Source organism: Lagenorhynchus albirostris, chromosome 8 (genome assembly GCF_949774975.1).
Source record: "Lagenorhynchus albirostris chromosome 8, mLagAlb1.1, whole genome shotgun sequence".
Taxonomy (NCBI): domain Eukaryota; kingdom Metazoa; phylum Chordata; class Mammalia; order Artiodactyla; family Delphinidae; genus Lagenorhynchus; species Lagenorhynchus albirostris.
The window spans coordinates 50,705,497-50,721,712 of record NC_083102.1 but is presented as its reverse complement, the minus strand read 5'-3'; the positions used below and the strand labels follow the sequence as shown (position 1 = coordinate 50,721,712).

Sequence of the window (16,216 nt, the reverse complement as noted above, 5' to 3'; positions counted from 1 at the left end):
AGCCTTCTATGAAGAAAAATTCCTCCCCACAGCATTCACAAATTTTTGGATCAAAGCATCAACCTCATCTGTTTTTAACAGGAAGTGGGAACTAGATGGACCCATTTTTCTGCAGAGAAAAGATCTGAATGTACTCTGGCTTACAATTCTCAACCCTCCTCCAGCTCTTTATGTGCTGGGGTCTAACTCGGACACTGGGTTACCAGCACAAGAGGATCTCCTGTGAAAAAGACGCTGTACACAGAGTACCTGGTGGCTAAATTTGAGGCGATTCATATGCAAAAAGTCACCACTTATTAAACTGTTCCGTAAGTTCATCTCCTAGATCAGCCTTTAGATCAACCTTTAACGTGGTGATCTAAGCCCCAAAGGCAGTATCTTAATGATGCTGAGAAATAGCCAGGCTTGGCTAATAACACGTAGAGGCAGACCTCAGAGATCCTGTGGACTTGGCTGCAGACCACTGCAGTAAAGCGAGTCACACAAATTTGTTGGTTTTCCAGTGCATATAAAACTTACGTTTATACTATCTTATAGTCTATGTGTACAATAGCATTATGTCTAAACAATGTATATACCTTAATTTTAAAATACTTTATTGCTAAAAAATGCTAACCATCATCTGAGCCGAGTTGTAATCTTTTTGCAGTAGTGTCATCAAAGATCACCATGACAAATATAATAATAATGAAAAAGTCTGAAAAAATGTGACACAGAGACAACAGTGAGCAAATGCTGTTGGAAAAATGGCACCGATAGACTTGCTCGACTCAGGGTTGTCACAGACCTTCAATTTGTAAAAAAAAATGCATTATCTGCAAAGTGCAAGAAAATAAGGTGTACCTGTAATCCACATATGACACTGTTACTGTGCTCTGCCCAAAGCACAGAGTCCATTCAGGCTTATATAAAGAATCAGTGGGAAAACGTTAGCGTCCTTTCGGGTGGCAACTTTCACAGAAGGTTGCAGTCTCTCCAGGTTAATGTCAGCTGAGGCAAACAGACGCTGCACGATCCCAAACCTTTCTGTATCTTTCAGTGGAGCCAAGACTGGGTCTTCAAGATCAGACACACCATCATCAGACAGAGCACGGAGCTGAAATGACACATGTAAAACAAATCCATCAAAAAAGGTTATAGAAAATCCACATCATTGGATAATAATGTTAGCACTTTTAACTAATTATGGGGGAAAAATTAAGTTGTTTACATTCCCCAAATAGAGCAGGGAAAACCCTTAGGCTGTAACAGGATATATTTGGCCCAGGCCAGGACCTCCACTTCGCCTGGAGTCCTCTGACCCAATCCCTACTCTCTGAACTCTATCTTCTACTGGATCCAACAACTCCAGTAGATTAGAAAGGTCAGCATATAACTTTCTTATACACACAGTATGTACGGTTTGTTTTTTTTAATTTTTAATTCACCTGTTAGAATGTCTTACATGTTTGCATGAACTCCTCAAAGGCAGGTACTATGGTTTATTTAGTGATGCTTCTTGCCTTAAGCTCTTCCTTCCACCTGCGACATCCTTCCTCCAGAGTTCCCCACAGAACTTTCCTTCTCATCTCTGAGCTGTTGGTTGAAATGCCACATCAGAAGGGCCTTTCCTAATCCTCTCTCCATTGAGCCACTCGCTAGCCCCATATCCCAGCCACTATTACATTATTTTATTGTCTTCATATGCTTGCTGTATCTGAAATTATCTTCCTGACATTCCCTGTTTACTCTGTTTATTAAAACCTAAGCTGCCCAGGAGAGCAGGGACCTGGTCCATTGTGCTTACCTCATACCCTGCCTAGAACATCGACCCTCAGTTGAACGTTAGTTCTTCAGAGAGGTCACATCAAACCCTGCTCTAGTTGCAACTGCTCAGAACCTGTGAAACTTTGCTTTTAGGGTCTTGAGCAGTGCCTCTGACACAGTTGTTTTTAATCTTTAGTAATTACAAATTTGCCAGTAGATTTGAATTTTAAACAGGCACTCAGAACCAGATCAGATTAATAATGTAGAAAGTAAAATTTAAAATAAAAAATGAAGCCTTATAAAGGTATGCATGAATTTTAACTGAATCTGAAGGGAATCCAAAAGAATTCCAGACATGTTCTGAGCACTGATAATCATCTTTCTTACTAAAAGTAATAAGCAACTTGCCCCAGGGGCTGAAGGGCAGCACTCATTTGCATATAAAGGAACTTGTGTGTCTGTTATCAAAATCAGCCTTACAAATCTACACCTTATAGATTCACCCAATGCAACTCACACAGTGTAACCACAGGTTTCCCGTTACCACGTGGCCTAGACTGTAAATTGTAGATGATGCTTTAGGGAGTGGATCTGGCCTGCTTCTTTAAGCATGAGCACCACATCCGGTGATTTAAGAATGAGCTCCACTGATGCAGCACAGCGGGCTGTGTCCTGGGTCTGGTGGAGAAGCACCCAGCAACATCCTGCCTTCTTCTCTGAACATCTGCCAACCCCAAGTGCCCAGAGGCACTTCTCAGTATGAGAGAGATTACAGTCACCCAAAGGGGGGGGGGGGAAATGTGTGAAATTAACATTCCCTCCAGATGATTCTCACTTTCTTACCAGCACTTTCACCAGTTCGCAAATGTGTTTGTTAGTGTATCTGACGCTGTTCTTTCAAAAGCCCTTCAGCAAGCCTCTCAAAGTTACTCTGGCCACCAGACAAGACAAGACAGGCATGCAAGGAGATTTCTGTACCCTGCTGTAAGTAAACACCTATAGGAAACATAAGATACCCAGATTCCTTCAGGAGGCAGGAGCCTTGCGGTCCTAACAAACGTTGTTATGAGCTCTAGGGGAGATTAAAGACCTTCCTGAGTGTCTTCGCATAAAGAAAAATTACTTCTTTATGTTGAGCAGCCCACAAAGGCAAAGAGATGACTCTGTGGGTGGGTAGTTTTGCACCAAGGTAGAATACCAGCTGTGCTGGGACTCCAAGTGCGTCCTAATGGCTACTCCCAGAACACCAACAGAGCAGAACTTGGAAGCAACCCAAAGATCAAATCCTAGAGCAGACCTGCAGGGAAGATGACAACTAACTGTGAGCTGGTTGGGAGAGGGAGGGAGTTAGCTAATGCAGTCTCGGCAGTATTTTCTTTTTTATATACTTCCTGAATGCAGTTAATGACTTTGTAAATACATGGTGAGGGCTGACTTGGGAAATGCTAAATACTTAGTTGCTGCAAAAGGGAGCTAAGCTAGAAAGCAGAGTTACTGTCATTGCAGACAATTAGATAATGATACATATTGTTTCCATAACCAAACTGCGCCATCAGCCTTTACCCTCAGCTGGCCGCACCACAGTGGCATGCTGGCTCATTTCAAGTAGTTCAGTTTTTGTGGTCAAAGTACAAGAGCACAGCGTTCCTCTGCACAGGTAGAATCTGCTTTCGGTTGTGAATGACATCTAAACTGCTCCTTGGAATGAAGCCTTGCTGCAGTCTCTGGATGTCTTTGCTACGCCAAGAAGTACCAAAGGCACTAACCACAGTGCTCAAAGTTCCCAGAGTAGATGCACAACAAACTGCAGGGTCCTATCTAGGCAGTCTACCCCAATACCTGCTTCCCAGATCTGGGAGCAGAGCTCTGAGCTTTGGTCCTTTGGGTCTACATAGCATGCTGGCCTCAGCCCTTAGTAACCAGGCCTCAAAATAACATAGCCGGGTATCCTCTGCTTCTCTGCCCTAGGCTGAGCAACACCTGCAGAAGCTACAACAGAGGAGCTGCCCCAGCCTACTGATGGTCCCTTCTATTGATGACCCAGTTTGTAATTTAAAAAGGAAAAGCTTAACCTTGACTTTCAGGGCTAAGCTCATCATTACCTAGCTCTTGCTCTTGCCATGGCATTTCCTGAGGGCATGAAGCTAATGATATTCCTAGGAGAAAATGAAATGTCTCCCTGAGACAAAGCAGTCCTCTTGAATACGTCCCCTGTTGAATTTGATGCAGAGCTGAATCAAACTGGTCCAGCCACAGAACTGCCATTGCAAATAATGTGGTGTCACTGCACCAAGCCTTGGCCAAAATTCTCTCCAAAAAATGCAAAAATCATGAGATTTGGAGTATAAATATAAGGTTTGAGTCCTAGCCCTGCTAGCAAGTTCTTCAAATAACTCCTTTCCCTCTGAGCCTTAGCCTTCCTATGGGGTGTGTGACGTGGGCAGGGTGTAAAAAAGAGAGAGATTAATAATACCTGTTTTAACCTATTTTGAAGGGCTGTTGTAAATGAGAAAGCCTAGCGAGTTTTATCAGCTGTTAGGTGTCCATCTCCTCATCACTTCCCTGTTCCTGCCCATCCCCAGGTCCTCTCTGGGAGGTTCTTACCAGATGGCACAGTGTAGGAATAATCTGGAGCTTACAACAAGTGCCCAGCAGACCTGCTGCGTTATCTGGCATTTCTGCAGGAGAAAAAAAAAAAAAAATCAGTCACCATCAAAAAGCACCCATGGAAACAGAGCCAGCCTCCGAGCTGTACCTAATTTATATATCCTCTACCAGTCAGGCAGAGGATATGCTCAGTAATTGTAGAATAAATGAATGAATGGGGCTAAACCGGCAGCAAAGGCCTTTTAGAAAATAGATGTAGGGACCAGGTAACCAGCTCTGTGTTCACCAGAGGATATTTCTTACATGCAATTTGCCAATCAGAAAGAACGGTACAGACTCAGGGAAAAGTGAATCAGCATAGAAAAGTAGAAAGAACCTGGGGTTCGGTGACAGAAGAGCTATGTTTGAGCGCCACTAAATATTTGGGAGCGACCTTGGGTATACCTCTCTCAGCAAGGTTCCTCATTTGCATACTATAGATTTTCTTTTTTTCTGCCTATGTCAGAGAACTAGGTCACTAATCATTTGGGGGAGAAAGATATAATGTGGTCTAGTCAAGGGGTGGCACAGCAGACCTCTTGAGCCCAGGACTGTGCAGGGCCCCCTGGCCCACAGCTAGCTCAACACAAGGGTACCAGTGGCAGAGAGCATTGGCACAGAGCTGTATAAGGCTGGGGCTGCCCCAGAAGGGTCCTGCCAAGCCCCAGGAAAAGGAAATCCAGATCAGTGTTAGTCAAAACCAGTTTTAAATACCTCCCAAGGTAGAACAGATGCAGTTGCTAAAAGGACCCAATCCCTTGGGATACAACCTCTGCACTGAAAAGGCAAAAGAGAAAAGAATCGTCTGCTCCATCATCTGGCGCAGGGAACACTCATGGACCCCCCCCCCCATCTCCTGCATTAATTAGAAGCCTTATTTATATAAATGGCAGTGTGTCGCTGAGGCTGTGGCCCAACAGAGCACAACGAAACAGCCTTCTCCCAAGAGCAGAAGGCTGCTAGGGGGATGGGGCAGCCCCGAGGTCTGAGCCTGCCAGAGAACCCCCTAAATGGCGTCTAAATGTGCTTTTGTCTCCAGAGAGTCCCCACCATTTTCAACAGATCCTCAAGGAGGCCCGGCTCCCAAATCAGGAAGATGAAGATGGTAAAGGTATGGGGCCTTGTGGAAAGATCCACAGGGCTGTGAAGGGCCGGGACAAAGTCCCCTGGGACAGGATGTCCTGGCTGAGCTACCATCACAAGTCATCTCACCCGTTCATGTGTCCATTCCTCACTTCTCAGGTGACTCCCAAGTCCCATGTGATCGTCATCATCCCTTATTCTTAGAAATACTTTACTTCCGTGTTACTCAGTGGTCACTCACTACCTTGAGCATGGTGCTAGGGACACAGCTCTACTTTACAGCGCTTACCACCTAATTTCACTGCTTGACTGTAGTTCCCTTGAGGGTGGGGATGATGATTTTCTCCTACCTCAGCATCCAGCAGTGCCTAAAACACAGTAGAGGCTTCTTCAGCGTTTTTGGAATTGAAATGATTTCTTTTGATCTTTCATATTCTAACTATTTTACAAATGAAACCTGGGAAGTTCATGCTTAAGGTCACGAAATAGTAGGGGAAGTGTTCCAGGAGATGGGCTAGATGCTGAGACTGAAGTGCTTTAAACAAACGGGGAGGGCGGTTCAAGATGGCACCGTAAGAAGATCCGGAACTCACCTCCCTCCACGGACAAACTGAATCTACAGCGACATATGGGACAGTTTCCTCTGAAGAAACCCCAAACTACCTGAGCAACTCCCATACATCAGGTGAACAAGGAAAACAAACCCATATGCCTATAGTGAACTGAGAAATCATTCTTAAAGGGCTTGCACGGGACCTACCCACCCCTAGGACCCAGCACAGAAGCAGCTGTTTGAAAAACCCCCATACTCTCTATGAAAGAGGCTTATTTGTTATCATAAAGCATCAGCCTGGGGGTAGGCGTGTAATTTAACATGCACCTAGGGACCTGCTGGTGTACTCTCTGGGGACCGAAGCCATCAGACACCATCTTTGCACCCTCCCTCTGCCACACTTCAAAGCACCAATATTTCCCAGAGAAGGGCTATGACACATCTCTGGTGCCCTTGTTTTTGTGGCTGCCACCTAGGAAACACCCCTTGATCGTCTGGTTCTCATGGCCAGCAGGGCTTGCATTCCTGGATCCCTCGGGACTGTAACAATCAGACTGTTCTTGGCCAGCTACCACCCCCAAGGCACTGTCAGACAGCAAACTGAAACACACCCCTAGTCTTTCTGTGAAAGAGGCCCAGTTGCTCGGCCTGAGGGGCAAGCTTCTGGTTTGACATGTCTAGGGGTCTGCTCTCGGAACAGAGGCCAATGGATGCTACCTTTGTGCTCTCCATCTGCCTCATTCCAGGTTGCTGGTATCTCCTGGAAAGGAGCTTATACAGTCGTCTGGCTTGTGATTTCTGTGACTGCCACCCAGTGACACTTCTAGGTCACCTGGCTCTACTGGCTAGCAGGATTTACACTGTGGTCTGTATATACTTGTATACTTTAAAAGCTGCTGCCTGAAGGCCTGGCTTCTAATCAGCCTAAATCTAGGTGCTGACTGAGATCCTCTTTGGGGCACTGACAGGTGTTGACAAACCCTCAACTATTGGGAGCCACTAAAAACAGGCTGCTTGGACAATCACAAAGGTTTGAGAGACAACAAAGAGCTAGGGTGAGGTTGAATAAGGTCCTCTCTTACACGAGACCACTCCCTCACGTGCGAGGAGACTACTTTACCTTCTGCATGGAAACAAACACAGAGTGTCAAGGAAAATGAAGAAACAGAGAAATATGTTCCAAACAGAGGAACAAGATAAAAGCTCAGAAAAGGTCCTGAATGAAAAGCATATAAGTGATTTATTTGCCTGCTAAAGAGTTAAAAATGCTTAATAAGCCTGGGGGAAGAATGGATGAACACAGTGAGAACTTCAACAAAGAAAGAGAAAATATAGGAAAGGACCAAATAGAAGTCACAGAGATGAATACAATAAATGAACCAAAGCAGACACTGGAGGGGTTCAACCACAGACTAGATGAAGCAGATGATCATTGAATTCAAAGACAAGGCAATGAAACTCACCCAATCAGAGCAGCAAAAAGAAAAGGGTGGGAAAAAAAGTGAACACAGCTTAAGAAACTATGCTACAACATCAAGCAGACCAACATTTGCACTATAGGGATCCCAGAAGAAGAGAGAAAGGGGCTGAAAACTTCCCTAACCTGGGGAAGGAAACAGACACTCAGACCCAGGAAACCCAGACTGGAGGTTCCAAGTAAGAGGAACCCAAAGAGACCCACACCACAACACATTAAAATGTCAAAAGTTAAAGACAAGGAGAGAATCTTAAAAGCAGCAAGAGAAGAACAACTTGTTACACACAAGGGAACCCCACCTACATGGCTATCAGCAGATTAGATTTTTCAGCAGAAACTTTGCAGCCGGGAAGGGAGTGTTACGATATAGTGAAAGTACCGAACGAAAAAAACTTGCAACCAAGACTACCTGACAAAGTTGTCATTCAGAATTGTAGGGGAGAGAATTTTCCAGACAAGGAAAAGCTGAAGGAATTCATCACCACTAGACGAGCCTTACAAGAAATGTAAAAGGAACTTGTTTAAGCTGAAATGGAAGAGTAGTAATAGGAAAACATATGAAAATATAAATCTCACTGGTAAAGGTAAATATACAGTAAAATTCAGAATAATGTTGTAAGGGTAGATTAATCACAAAACTAGTACGAGATTAAAAGACAAAATTAGTAAAAAAAAAATAACTATAACTACAATAATTTGTTAAGGTATATGCAAGATAAAAAGATATAATTTGTGACATCAAAACCATAAAATGGCAGGAGGGGGAGAGTAAAAAAGTAGAGCCTTAGAATGCGTTCAAACTTAAGTTGTTACCAACAGGTATTTATAGCCATCTATTTTAAGTTGGTATGTAGTCCTCATGGTAACCACAAATTAAAAACCTATAGCAGATACACAAAAGAGTAAAGAGAAAGCAATCTAAGCATACCACTAGAGAAAATCATCAAATCACAAAGGAGGAGAGCAAGAGAAGAAAGGAACAAAGAACTACCAAAGAGCCACAGAGTAATTAATAAAATGGCAATAAGTACATATCTATCAATAATAACTTTAAATGTAATTGGACTAAGTTCTCCAGTCAAAAGATGGAGTAGCTGAATGGATAAATTTTTTTTTTAAAAAAAAGACCATTATGTTGCCTACAGGAGACTCATTTCAGATGCAGGGACATACACAGACTGAAAATGAAGGGATGGAAACATATTCCATGCAAATAGAAACCAAAAGAAAGCTAGGGTTATATAGGCTTTCTTTATATCTGCAGTACATAGACTTAAAATTAAGACTGTAATAGACAAAGAAGGGCATTACATAATGATAAAGGGGTCAATCCAACAAGAGGATGTAACACTTTTAAATATTTATGCACCCAACATAAGAGCACCTAAATATATAAAGAAAATATAACAGACCTAAAAAGAGAAATAGCAATACAATAAGAGTAGGGGACTTTAATACTCCACTTTGATCAATGGACAGATCATCCAGAGAGAAAACCAAAAAGAAATAGTGGCCTTAAATGACACATTAGATCAGATGGATTTAACAGATATATGGAGCACATTCCATACAAAAGGAAAAGAGCATACATTCTTCTCAAGCACACATGGAACATTCTCCAGGATAGGTCATATTTTACAGGCCACAAAACAAGTCTTAATGAATTTAAGAAGACTGAAATCATATCAAGCATTTTTCCCAACCACAATGGTATAAAAGTAGAAATCAATTACAAGAAAACTGGAAAAGTCAAAATATGTGGAGATTAAACAATGTGCTGCTGAACAATATGTCAAAGAAGAAATCAATAGAAAAATCAAAAATACCTTTAGACAAATGAAAATACAACATATCAAAATGTATGGGATGTAGCAAAGCCAGTTCTAAGAGGAAAGCTCACAGCAATAAATGGCTACCTCAGGAAATAAGAAAAATCTCAAACAACCTAACTTTATACCTCAAAAAAACAGAACAAATGAAACCCAGAGTTAGTAGAAGGAAGGAAATAATAAAGATCAGAGTGGAAATTAAATGAAATGCAGATTGATAAGAGAAAAAAAATCAATGAAACTAATAGCTGGTTCTTTGAAAAGATAAAGAAAACTAACAAACCTTTAGCTAGACTTGCCAAGAAAAAAAAGAATGTAAAATAGATAGCTAGTGGGAAGCAGCCACATAGCACAGGGAGATCAGCTTGGTGCTTTGTGACCACCTAGAGGGGTGGGATAGGGAGGGTGGGAGGGAGATGCAAGAGGAAGGGGATATGGGGATATATGTGTACGTATAGCTGATTCACTTTGTTATAGAGCAGAAACTAACACAACATTGTAAAGCAATTATACTCCAATAAATATGTTAAAAAAAATAAATTAAAAAATCAGAAATGAAAGTGGAGATGTTACAACTGATACCCCAGAAATACAAGAGATCATAAGAGGGTACTATGAATAATTATATACCAAAACATTGGACAACCTAGAAGAAATTAATAAATTCCTAGAAGCATACAATCCGCCAGGACTGAATCAGGAAGAAATAGTAGTAATCAGTCTTTTCGGATTTTCTACGTAGACTGAATCAGTAATCAAAAATCTCCCAACAAACGAAAGTCAAGGACCAGGATGGCTTCACTGGTGAATTCTGCATACATTTAAAGAATTGAAACCAATCCTTCTCAAATTCTTCCAAAAAGTAAGAGGAAGGGACACTTCCAAACTTATTTTATAATAAGGCCAGCATTACCCTGATACCAAAACCAGACAAGGACACCACAAGAAAATTACAGACCAACATCCCTGATGAACGTAGATGCAAAAATCCTCAACAAAATATTAGCAAACCAAATTCAACAATACATTAAAAGGATCATACATCATGATCAAATGGGATTTTAGTCCAGAGATGCAAGGAAAGTTCAACATCTGCAAATCAATGTGATACACCATATTAACAAAAGGAAGGATAAAAATCATATGATCATCTCAATAGACACAGAAAAAGCACTTGACAAAACTCATCATCCATTTATGATAAAAACTCTCAACAAAGTGGGTAAAGAGGGAACATATCTCAACATAATAAAGGTCAGATATGACAAGTCCACAGCTAACATCATACTCAGTGGTAAAAAACTGAAAGCTTTTCCTCTAAGGTCAGAAACAAGACAAGGAAGCCCACTCACCACTTTTATTCAACATAGTATTGGAAGTCCTGGCCAGAACAGTTAAGCAAGAAGAGGAAACAAAAGGCATCCAAATCGGAAAGGAAGAAGTAAAGCTATCCCTGTTTGCACATGACATGATATTATATATAGAAAAAACCCTAAATAACAAAAAACTGTTAGCACGAATAAAGTCAGTAAAGTTGCAGTATCAAAATCAAAATACAAAAATCTGTTGCATTTCTATACACTAATAACAAACTATCAGAAAAGGAAATTAAGAAAACAATCCGATTTACAACTGCATCAAAAAGAATAAAATACCTTGGAATCAATTTAACCGTGGAGGTAAAAGACCTGTACACTGAAAACTATAGGACACTGATGAAAGAAGTTGAAGAAGACACAAATAACTGGAAAGATATTTCATGTTCATGAATTGGGAGAATACTGCTACAATATTCATACTACCCAAGCTACAGATTCAGTGCAACTGCTATTAGAATTCCAATGGCATTTTTCACAGAAATAGAACAAACAATTATAAAATTTGTTTAAAACTATAAAAGATTCTGAAGAGCCAAAGCAATCTTGAGAAAGAAGAACAAAGCTGGAGATATCACACGCCCTGATTTCAAATTATATTATAAAGCTACATTAATCAAAATAGTATTGTATTGGCATAGAAACAGACACATCGATCAGTGGAACAAAATAGCCCAGAAATAATCCCATGCATATATTGTCAATTAATTTACAACAAAGGAGCCAAGAATATACAATGGAGAAAGAGCAGTCTTCAATAAATGGTGCTGGGAAAACGGGACCACTATCTTACACCATACAGAAAAACTAACTCAAAATGGATCAAAGATTTAAACATAAGATCTGAAACCATAAAATTAGAAGAAAACATATGCAGTAAATAAGCTCCTTGACATCAGTCTTGGCAATGATTTTTTTGGATTTCATACCAAAGGCAATGGCAACAAAAGCAAAAATAAACAAGTGAAACTACATCAAACTAAAGATCTTCTGCACAGCAAAGGAAATCATCAACAAAATGAAAAGGCAGCCTATTGATGGGGAAAGAAATATTTGCAAATCATATACCTGATAAGGGGTTAATATCCAAAACATATAAAAAACTCATACAACAACTCAATAGCAAAAAAAAAATCCAATTTAAAAATGGGCAGAAGGGGCTTCCCTGGCAGCACAGTAGAATCTGCCTGCCAGTGCAGGGGACACGGGTTCAAGCCCTGGTCCAGGAAGATGCCACATGCCACGGAGCAGCTAAGCCCATGCGCCACAACTACAGAGCCTGCGCTCTAGAACCCGCGAGCCACAACTACTGAGCCCGTGTGCCACAACTACTGAAGTCTGCACACCCTAGAGCCCGTGTTCCACGACAAGAGAAACCACTGCAATGAGAAGCCCAGTCGCCACAGCTAGAGAAAGCCTGCGTGCAGCAATGAAGACCCAACGCAGCCAAAAATAAATGAATAAATAATAAATTTTTTAAAAAAAAGGGCAGAACATCTGAATAGACAGTTTTCCAAAGAAGACACACAGATGGCTAATAGGTATATGAAAAGGTACTCAACATCACTCATCATCAGGGAAATTAAAATCAAAACCACACTGAGGTATGACCTCACATCTGTTAGGATGGCTATTATCAAAAAGACAGGAAATAACAAGTGTTGGCAAGGATGTGAAAAAAGGGAACGCTTGTGCACTGTTGGTGAGAATTTTTTAAGGCTACTCAAAAAATTAAGTCTTACTACCATAATTGGATCCAGCAATTCCACTCCTAGGTATTTATCCAAAGAAAACGAAAACACTGACTTGAAAAGATGCACCCCCCCCATGTTCACTGCAGCATTACTTACAAAAGCTAAGATAGGGAAGCAACCTAAGTGTCCACCAATGGATGAATGGATAAAGAATATGTGGTACACACACAGAGGAATATTATTAATCAGTAAAAAAAAAAAAAGAAATCTTGCCATTTGTGACACCATGGATGGACCTTGAGGGCATTATGCTAAGTGAGATAAGTCAGACAGAGAAAGACAACATATGATCTCACTTATATATGGAGTCTTAAAATAAAAAAGGGCTCATAGAGCAGATTGGGAGGGGTGTGTGTGGGGGTGGGTAAAATGTATATGGGTGGGTAAAATGGGTGAAGATGGTTAAAAAGTATAGACTTCCAGCTATAAAATAAGTCACGGGTATGTAATGTGCAGGATGGTGACTAGAGTTAATAATACTGTACTGTATATTTGAGAGTTGCTAAGAGTAAATCTTATAAAGTTTATTTTTCTTGTGATGAAAACTTTTAACTATGTATGGTGATGCATACATAGTTAATGAGACATATATACAAATATCGAATCATTTTGTTGTACACCTGAAATTAATGTATATACGTGTCAATTATATCTCAGTTGTTTTTTTTAAAAAAGTAAATGCTATAGAAAAAACTAGTGTTATTACTTAGAAAGCTGGAAACAGGCCTCAAAAAGGGGCCATTTCCTGTTCTAGCACCTTTCCCAGATTCTGAGAAGAGAAGACTGTTGTAGGAGGAAAAGGTCAACTCAGAAGGGCCAAGAATAAACAAGAGCATTAGTGAAAGAGCTTACACCAGTCTGACCTCCACAGTGACCAACACATAAATGAGATCTCAGTTCAGAAAGATGCAGAAGAGCACCGTTGGTTTAGAAACAGGCTGCAGATATTTTCAGCTGCACTTCAACATCTCACTATCCCTGAGCTTCCAGCTCAGACACAGCAGGTTAAGTCTCACGTTATGTGCCAACCCCAAGTGGCTGCCTGTGTGCAAGGCTGCAGAGAATTTGAGGCTGTGTCCAGGCTCAGGAAAAAGGGGACTGTGGTGCATTCACAGTGTTGGCCATGTGTTACATATTTAACATCAATCGTCCAGCCTATTGAGATTAAAATAGATAGCTAGTGGGAAGTAGCTGCATAGCACAGGGAGATCAGCTCGGTGCTTTGTGACCACCTAGAGGGGTGGGATAGGGAGGGTGGGAGGGAGGGAGACGCAAGAGGGAAGAGATATGGGAACATATGTATATGTATAACTGATTCACTGTTATAAAGCAGAAACTAACACACCATTGTAAAGCAATTATACTCCAATAAAGATGTTTAAAAAATAATTTCAGTAAGTAATAGGGTATGTGAAGAAAGGGCTTCTCGCAAGCTAGAGAACTCTGGCCTGTAGATTAGCTCCTGATAGAATGCCAGTAATTAAACTCTCTGATATACCAATTAACACTGGGAAAAGGTCTCCAGTGGAGTTCCACAGGGCTCTGTCTTATGTCCTATCCCAGTCAAAATGTTTACCCATGACTTGGAATAAGGCATAGAGCGTACATTCATTGGCATATGGAGCTGGGAGAGGCATTTGCTCTGATTAATTGTTTAAAGACTGGAGACTCCTGGGCCTTTGTTCCCCTGTGGTGCTGGGGAGGAACTCCGAATGTATCAGGAGCCCAGTGCCCTGACTAACGTCACCTTGAAGGGAAGTTGTGGGGACTAAGACTGGGCTGCCTTGCCAGGTCTTGCCTTTCTGAGAAGGAAGTGAAAGCCCAGCTTCCTCATACAGGATGACCACCTTGTGGTACCACAGACCCTCTGGCAAGGTGCGTTCCGGATGGGAGCTGGCAAAGAAGTGTCAGGGCGGCGTCCACTGCTCAATAATAATTGGATGGCCAGGATGCATGTGGAAGTTGTGGAGCTGCTGGGCCCAGCAACCTAGTGCATTGGGATGCTCTCTGCAGCCTCCCTGCCCTAATGGCCACAATGCTGCACTTGGGGTAGAGCCGTAAGTTTGCAAAGAGGAACAAGAGGATCAGAAGGAACGAGACACTAGGGGAGAGAGCAGGTGCCAAATGCAAGCCACTGCCACTCAGCGTTGCCAGGCAACGAGTGTGCATCACCGGCTGTGTCTGGGGAAACTGATTTCCTGTGTTGGTGGGGGCGTGTGCCCACAGACAGCCCTCGCTGGGGGAGGAAAGGGAAGCCCTCTCTCCAAGACACTGGAGGAGGCTGGCAGCAGACAGGCCTCCTTCATACTCAAGTCCGTGACTTCACGGCAATCCTGTTAACTTCCTCAGTCTTCCACTGCCTATCATCCCTGCACCGCTTGAAAGGGAGGGAACCTTATGTACCAAATCGTCCACAAAGTAAGCAAAGTAATTTCAAGGCAACAGCATTTCTTCCCCCTTTTTTTTTCCATACCTGCTAGCGCACTGACCAAGAAGTAGGCCGTAGAAAGGAGTTTCTGGTTGTGGACCACATCCTCTGGACCTGGACACTCGCCCTGCACACTGTACCCCACTAGCCGCAGGAAGGCCACAAGGTCCCGCTGCTGTGAAGGCTTCAGCTTCCCCAGCACCGCCAATGAGGGTGACAGGCTGCTGACTATGTCCTCACACTGTAGGGAGAGATGGGGGGGGGCAGGGAAGAGAAGAGAGACAGATCTAGTAAAGCCACAGGCCAAGCTGGGCACAACATAGGCCTCTGCCCCATGACACACAAGCCTTGTAGTGAGATGGAGAGTGGTCCTCCAAATATAGGTCCACCTGGAGCTTCAGAATGAGACCTTATCTGGCATCCTTGCGGATGTAATTTAGGTAGGGATCTCGAGATCATCCTGGATTGGGGTGGGCCCTGAATCCAATGGTGGGTGTCCTTTAAGAGACAGGAAAGTAGATGGCCATGTGAAGACAGAGTAGAGATTTGAGCAATGTGGCCACAAGCCAAGGAATGCCAGGAGCCACCAGAAGCTGGAGGAGGCAAAAAAGGATTCTCTCCTAGAGCCTGTGGGGAAGCATGGCCCTAATGACACCTTGACTTTAGACTTGTGGCCTCCAGAATTGTAAGAGAGTAAATTGGAGTTTGTGGTCATTTGTTACAGCAGCCCTAGGAAACTAATACACCCTTCTATTCACATCGACTACCTTTCTGCAGTTAGAAAACTAAGGACCTGGGAATAAGAAAAAAAAGAAGCTTTAGGGTTAAAAGGAGGTGGGGAAATTTTAAACACCATTTTATCCCAGCTCAAGGCCTTATCCCAAGAGATCTAGCCCATCCACATCTCCAGAAAACCATGCGAAGACACTACCTTGAGATGTCTCCGGTCTTACCACTTGCTCCAGAACCAAGAGTAATTCTTCATCAAACAGGACCGCCTGGAGGACGTCATTCAGAGCTCTCTGTTGCTGCTCTGGCAGTTCCACAAAGGGATGGAAATTCCTCTCCAAGAACAGAGGGGCTGTGAAAGCAGCAGAACATACCCAGTCTCGTGACTTATCTCAGAAGGAGGACCAGTAACTTGCTTTTTATAGCTAATTGTCCTCTGTTCTTTCATAAACACTTCCAGCTGCAGTCTTGGAACTCAGAAATAAAGGACGCGTTAAATACCACCCTGCATGTTTTTTACTAACCAGTCAAACTACTAAAGGAAGAAAGAAGGAGGGAAGGGAAGAGAGGGAGGGGAGACAGAAAGAGACAAAAA

The 16,216-nt window shown here is 42.3% G+C and overlaps 1 protein-coding gene across 1 annotated transcript in view; it reads right to left on the bottom strand.

Annotated features, from left to right (window-relative positions):
* Positions 1-769: 769 nt before the first annotated feature.
* The window catches only part of GSDME (gasdermin E), a 63,054-nt gene continuing 47,607 nt past the window's right edge, over positions 770-16,216 (bottom strand). The window contains exons 6-9 of the mRNA XM_060156057.1: positions 15,846-15,973; positions 14,938-15,133; positions 4,351-4,424; positions 770-1,096 (exon numbers count right to left, since the gene is read on the bottom strand). Coding sequence (XP_060012040.1) covers positions 866-1,096; positions 4,351-4,424; positions 14,938-15,133; positions 15,846-15,973 — 629 coding nt within the window. The 3' untranslated portion in view covers positions 770-865. The remainder of the gene's footprint in view (positions 1,097-4,350; positions 4,425-14,937; positions 15,134-15,845; positions 15,974-16,216) is intronic.